This window comes from Oryza glaberrima, chromosome 2, assembly GCF_000147395.1.
Source record: "Oryza glaberrima chromosome 2, OglaRS2, whole genome shotgun sequence".
In the NCBI taxonomy this organism is placed as follows: Eukaryota; Viridiplantae; Streptophyta; class Magnoliopsida; order Poales; family Poaceae; genus Oryza; species Oryza glaberrima.
The window spans coordinates 17048186-17055079 of NC_068327.1; the positions used below are offsets into that span (position 1 = coordinate 17048186).

At 41.2% G+C, this 6894-nt stretch overlaps 1 protein-coding gene across 3 annotated transcripts; it reads left to right on the forward strand.

Moving 5' to 3' along the window:
• Window positions 1-228: 228 nt before the first annotated feature.
• LOC127761110 (uncharacterized) lies at window positions 229-6259 on the forward strand. Of its 3 annotated transcripts, XR_008015202.1 has the most exons (6): window positions 231-517; window positions 970-1137; window positions 2515-2625; window positions 3026-3261; window positions 4834-5417; window positions 5518-6259. XR_008015202.1 is itself a non-coding variant. In XM_052285336.1 (5 exons), the coding sequence occupies exons 2-5, from the start codon at window positions 1021-1023 to the stop codon at window positions 3350-3352; spliced, it is 471 nt and encodes a 156-aa protein (XP_052141296.1). In that variant the 5' UTR covers window positions 229-517; window positions 970-1020; the 3' UTR covers window positions 3353-4802. The 3 variants fall into 3 exon arrangements, 2 of the variants coding, with proteins under 2 accessions (XP_052141296.1, XP_052141295.1); XM_052285336.1 differs by lacking the exons at window positions 4834-5417; window positions 5518-6259 and adding an exon at window positions 3346-4802 and having other exon boundaries at window positions 229-517; XM_052285335.1 differs by having other exon boundaries at window positions 4834-6258.
• Window positions 6260-6894: the final 635 nt, after the last annotated feature.

The following is a 6894-nucleotide window of genomic DNA, read 5'->3' on the forward strand; positions in this document are numbered from 1 at the left end:
GCCCAGGGAGTCAAATTGCACTGGTTTTAAGAGTTTGGGGGTCGAGATATCCTGTTTTGTGGTTTAAGGTCATGGATTAGATTTCGATCACTTTTGAGGGTCATAAAGTGAACTTATTCCAAAGGGCTTGCTATCCCTCCCACAATCTTCCTCCTTTTCAGGCCCATTGGCCCAATAAAAAAAAAGCGCCCAAACACTATCTCCTCACCTCCCATTCCCGATCCAGCCGCCCCCCGTCGCCGATCGCCCTGCCCCGCCGCCCGCCCGTCTCCCCCGCCCGTCGCCCCCGCCCCGTCGCGGCGTCGCGGTCTCGCGTCGTGTCGCTGCCGCAGCCCGCCGTCCCAGGTCCCCGGTCAGGCCCTCCACGCTCGCGCCGCCCCGGCTGCCGCCAGCGGCCAGCCGACCACGCCACGGCGCCAGCAGGCAGCAGCACTGCAGCAGTAGGCAGGCTACCAGGCTTCCACCGGCCACGCGCCAGCCGCCAGCAACGCCGCCCGGTCGTTCGAGTCCGACGAAGGTAACTGCCCTGCGCCCCTGCTGCCCGTACCCCGTAGATGTCATGTCTAGATGGTTAAGAAGTAGGAACATTTTGGATTAGGAATATAGGATATTAGGATTTAGTTCATAGATAAATCCATCAATCCAGGATGGTTCATTTGATTTAGGATTTACTCCCTCCGTTTCAGGTTATATGAAACGGAGGAAGTAGGATTTAGTTTATTTCAATCCAGGAATGGTTCATGGTTGAATATAGTATAATGTTGTTTTGTACGTTTGAAAAATGAAGAAAAAAAATGCTCCCACGGTTAATTTAAAGGCCTTTTTTAAGATAAAGCTGCCACAAAGAAGAGAACTCAAGAATTTTTTTTATCTCTTCTAATTTCAAATACCCAAGTTGAAAATCCTAGGCCCACCCCTGGGTCCGCCCCCTGTTGTTGATGACGCAAATTGTTTCTTGGATTGGAGCAGGTGGTTGGTGAAGAGGGAGGCGAGGCCGTGTGCCCCTGCCGCTCGCCGGGGATGGATAAGCTGGTGCAGTTCGGGAGGAAGGCGTGGTTCGTGGTGCGGGTGCTGTCCGGCTACGAGGAGAGGAGGATCCGTGCTCACAGGCTGCAGATGCAGCAGCAGATCGCGAGGGTAAGGCTGGTGTTTTTTGTTTCTTTAACCATGACACGGCCATTTTCTTGGATGGCATATCTATTCTTCCATGAATTGTGTCATGTGAAAGCTGAAGAAAGCATTTTTACTTTTGCAAGTCTCTAATACTATGGTAAAGCGTAAGACTGAATCTTCTAGTTGTCATCTTTGGGATGACCTGCTTGAAATGGGATAGGGTTGCCCGCTAAGGATGTAGTTATCTTGTTTTCAGTAGAGTTTTGTTAAATTGAAGCTGGAATCTTCTCCTTTAGCTGATTGGCAATTTGGCATGGCACGGATAAGAGATTATTGTTATGGTAAATTGGTCTTGTGTCTAATTGACAAATGTGCTCTTTTTTGTGTGCCTCACAATGCATATCCGTTGCTGGTTTCATTGATTGTGGAAATATCAGCTATGTCCTGCAAGTGGTACTAGTTACCATCTGCTTTTTATTCAGACAAACCATCCCACTTATTGTAGTCTTATCCAATTTCTACTGCCACAACCACAAGTAACTGTTTTTTATATTTGTATTGGGAATGATTATTTACTTCCATATCTTTTATACATGGTAACTGTGCTTATTTGGCAGGGTTACTGATGCCGACAGTTATGCAGAATACCACGTATTGTACCTATTTTACATACTCAATTACTTTGAATAATTGCTCTCTTTGAATAGGGATTTCGTAATGCAATAATCCAATCCAAGGAGATAGCCAATAGATAAAATTAGCAAATATGCTAACTGATGGCTGTTCAGTCGGTGTGGTTGTTGTGTTAGCTTCTTATATGCACGTCCCTGCTGGCCCATGATGCACTGCCTTGAAGTTCCTCTGCCCCAAAATAACTTCATTTCTAGCAAGTGGTATTCAAATTAGTCTATTATTAATAGGAAAGTAGTATTGTTCGGTGGGTAGGAAAGAGGATATGGAAGGGGATAAAACTCAGACCGGGGGTATGCAAAGGGTATAAATGAACTTATTTTGGGATAAATTTTAGAGGCTAGAAATGAAGTTGTTTTTGGTACGGAGGGAGTACAAGACAATGTGGGTCCTCGTGGGATATGTAAATAAATGGGAACCGATGAATTTGTTTTTAAAAGAAACAAAAGATTACACTTTTCTGATTTTTTATAGTTTTGGTGTTGGTAAGGGTTACGATCACTTATCCTAATTCCAGTATAGAAATTATTAAGTTTTCAGTACTCAGCTCATCAAATGTCTGTAAATGTTGCAAAAACAATGGTTTCAAGGTAGCATGGTTGGTTATCCATGGTGATAACATCAATCATCGTTGTGTATGCATTCATTAGTTGCAATGAGCATGCTGTGTTCATTTACATGAATACTTAAAATATTAGGAACTTTTTCCAGGCCCAAGCTAAGAAGGAAGAGCTTCGGAAGCAGCCAGAACAAATTATTCTATCAGAGGTTCGTCAAATGGTGCAGCAGATGCAAGCCCTCAATCAGCAGCTTGAAGAAACTGTAAGACATCCTGCCACAAATAAAATTACCCAGTCGATGTCTGAATGCCTGCATAAGGAATGTGTACTGTGGTTTTGAGAAAGTGTTACATGTTAGTTTATGAACCATCTCACAACTTGAATCATGAATAATGCTTTAAGTTACCCATGTATACCTGACTGTAAGAGGTGGATTGGCCATCATGCTGTTGGATTTTGAAGGACACCATATCTTCTATGGTTTAATCGATTGTTTGCTTTACGTGTTTGCCATGATTTTATACGATGGAAATTTAGGTGTAACAGAATGGCACATGTTATGTAGTAGTAACTTCTAGAGATGCTACTCTCTCTCTCTCTCTCTCTCTCTCTCTTTTTGTGGATCTATAACGTGCTAACTTGTTCTCCATCCTATTTTTCAGGAAACCGCCATAGATGAGTATTTCAAACCAATCGATAAGAATGCTAAGATCATAACGGACATGCAACTGGAGAAAGAAGAGAAGCAAATAAAGGAGATGACGAAAGTAATGCAAGATCAAATAGCAATGCAAAGAGAAATTGCAAGTAAGAGAGCTCAGGCCACTGCCATAGAGTCTAAAGACACCCAAACGAGTGACAAGATTGCTGAAGGCCCTCCGAAAGAAGAAACCATGAAGTAAGTACGGTTCATTGTTAGTCTATTTATTGTAAACAAGTATTATGTGCAAATGGATTCTTTACATAGGCTTTGGTGGGCTAGGCAATAAGTATGGATGCATGGGAGGACAGTTGCCATTTTTTGTCACTAACAGGAGGCTATCCTTTTCTCTGGCAGAGCTCTAACTAGTAACTAGTGTGCTTTACTATTCAAGATTGTGAAATCATGGAACATTTGTTCAATGTGATTCTGCCTTTCAAATTAAAAAAAAATGCAGTGTGAATATCCAGTCTAAGGTTTGGTAGAACGTGCCATAACAATACTCCAGAGTTACTGTTTGTATATTCTTCGCGGGTGCTGTATTAGCTTATTTTTGGATTTATAGGGGATTTATGTGAAAAACATGAATTTGACGCATATGAGATTTGACCTGGAATCTCGGATATATCAGTTATGGTATTTGTGTAGTCTGTATGTTGCTACATTGACGTAATCTTGTGTTTTGTTATGGAACAAGAAGAGACATCTTAGGAAAAAAAATGTGATGAAAAACAAAATCCGACCTGGGTTCCAATATTGGGCTCCTGGCGGAACCTTTTGTGTCTTACCACTTATCATCAGAGCGATCTTCTGTTCCTTGCTAATGATTTTAATCTTGTGCGTCTGTTCATTAACAATAATTTTAATCTTATCCTTCTGGGAGCTTCTGTATGTTTGAACAAACATGTCATGTAATTGTGAAAAGGTAAGGGGTTGCACTTTAGTGCAGAAGCAGAATGCTTTCATTTGCTTAATGAAACCTCAACTGTCAAGAAAAAAATGAGAAGGTTAACACAAGGAGTAAGAGATGGTTAACTCTTTTCCCTGGGAAACATAAAAGAAATTAGATCAAACAAATATAGCTTCAGTTAATTACAATACCACACATACAAGCATTAGAGCAAGGTGGATGCATGCATGAAAGCACACATAACCAGCTGCTCTCCTCTGTTCAGAATCTTCAGAATTCTTGTGATAATACAAGTGCTATAAACATTGGTAAAAATCCTGTACAACACTCACACACCTAGCACATTGATATTCGCTATCACTTTTTGAGAGATCATGTCGAGAAGGGAGATGTGGAATTGAATTTTCACGAAACTGTTGAATTCTTCTCGATTTGTTTTTCTTTGAGGTGAGTTGGGAATTGTTCATCCTTTTGGCATTAATTGAGGGGGAGTTTGGCTCTTTGTTGTATTCATATTTTCTTTTCTTCTTTTGATTCTTCTTTTTGCATGAATGTTTAAATTTATGCATGGTGTGATATAAAATGAAAAAAATAAGAAAAGGAAAAAAAGGAGAAGAGCTTTGTATATTTTTGTGCATTCTAGTAATACTTGTTAGATAATATGATTACTAGACTAGCTGTGTGCATTTTAGTTTTTATATGAGCTTTTGATATTGTTTTTGAGTAATATGACACATGACACATAATTCCTTTATTTGAATTAAGGAAATATTTGAAGTTAGTGTTTAGTTTGAATGATTAATGCTTGTAAACACTACCTGTACTACCATTAATTTGGTTCGGCTGTTGCTGTGAAACAGAAGGAACTGGAGTCTTGGGCTCTATCCATGATGTCAGCCATCAAGTTAGCTTTCAATTCACACATCGAAAATTGGTTTGCCGACCCATTGAGTATGGCGGTTTGGGAGTGCTTAATCTGGAGTACATGAGTTGGTCGCTCCGAATACGTTGGCTCTGTAACGTTATAGAAGACTGATAGTGCTCGAGCGTGGCACAGTCTACCAGTCCAGGTGCCTCATGTTTCTCGTGAGTTATTTAGCATGGCGGTAAAGACTTGCATAGGAGATGGACAATCCACCTTGTTTTGGACAGATAGATGGCTGGAAGGGAAAACTGTTAGTGAGATATCTCCTAATCTGACTAAGTTGATGCCAAAAAGACTGTCAGGCGGTGTACGGTGGTGCAAGTCTTGGACAACAAAAAATGGGTAACAGATATTAACGGACCATTGACGGTTCAGGTTCTTGTGGAGTTTCTTTAGATTTGGGACTTGGTCGAAGGGGTGGCCTTACAAGTTGGAGTTCCAGATCAGCATGTTTGGAAGCTCTCAAACTCAGGAATTTATACTTCTAAATCTGCATATGAGGCCATCTTTGTTGGGACGGTAAGGTTTGCATCTTGGAGAAGAATTTGGAAGAGTTGGACGCCTTTGAAATGCAAATTATTTATATGGTTGGCAATTAATAATCGTTGTTGGACAGCAGATCGGTTGGACAAGCGAGGACTTCAACACCCGCCTACATGTCCATTATGTGATCAAGCTCAGGAAACCATTAATCACATCCTAATCACTTGTGTGTTTTCTTGACAAGTATGGTGTTTTTGTCCTACAACGGCTTGGCTACTCTAGCTTTCCAGCCCAGATTACTGCTAGGTTTGTCAATTGGTGGTCAAGAATGGTAAGGGGTTTACCTACTTATGAGAAGAAAGTGTTAAACTCTTTAATCATCTTGGTTGCTTGGGAAATTTGGAAGCACACGAACAATTGTGTGTTTAATGGCGCTACCCCATGCTTGGCCGATGTCCTCCGAGCCATCGCTAATGAGGGCGCTCTTTGGTGCCTAGCAGGAGTTGCTAGGGTCCGTGATCTCTTTACTAGAACTGTGCTGCTAATGCACTAGTTTGTGTTTTTTTTCTTTGGATGTGTGGTATTATGTTGTATCTTTGGTGGGTGGGTGTCGAAGTCTTTTTCTAACACCGTACACATTTTCTTCTCTATCTTAATAAAATGATACGCAGATCTCCTGCATGTTCTAAAAAAAGATACGAATGTGAGAGCTACAAATGTTTTAGGGTGAATCTATCTAGGTTGGTGTTGGTATTTCTTATACCCTCATAAATTTGTTTCTTTAAACGTCATGGGATTGTTGGAAGGTTAGAGGCGCCACGTCATCTGTTTGTTCAGATAATTAAAGCGCATATGCATTAATCAGCGATAGGGCAGCTTAGGTTTTAATTGGTGTAGCGACGAGGGGTAGATGCGTTTGTGCTCCTGTATCGTTCCTATTGGGCCCTGGTTGCTGTGCCGGCCCTTCCTTGCAGATGGGCTTCTCGCTTCCTCATTACTTGGCCCACGTTTTATATGTTCCATAAGCGCACAAAATTATTGATGCAGTACTTTCACTTCATAGTATTCTAGAGTATCGTATTTATATTTTCCTAAAGGACACACTGATGGCATAAAATGTTTCCTTCTTTCTACCTTGCTTTGTCTAAGGAAATTACTAACCAATCGGGAATAAAATCCAATAAAAGATATGATAGATTAAGCCTACCAATAAAACACACATAGTCTAACCTATCTAGTTGTCAGAGTTTCAGAGAAGACTACGGGTAACCACAAATTAGACTCGAGTTATTCTTGGCGCAACTTGTATTAATGGGGTAAGAGTTTTACTTTAGGCACCAAAGCACCGGTTCCCGCTATGGAAGAACTGGTCTCCCTGGTAATGGCAGTGTACTAGAGCTAACACGGATGACTTCAAAGGATGCTTGAAGCTATCACCATCCGACTGACTATGTCCATTGATGTTTCTCTAGCTTTCCTTTCCTAGAACTATACGACCAAGGCACCACACCTT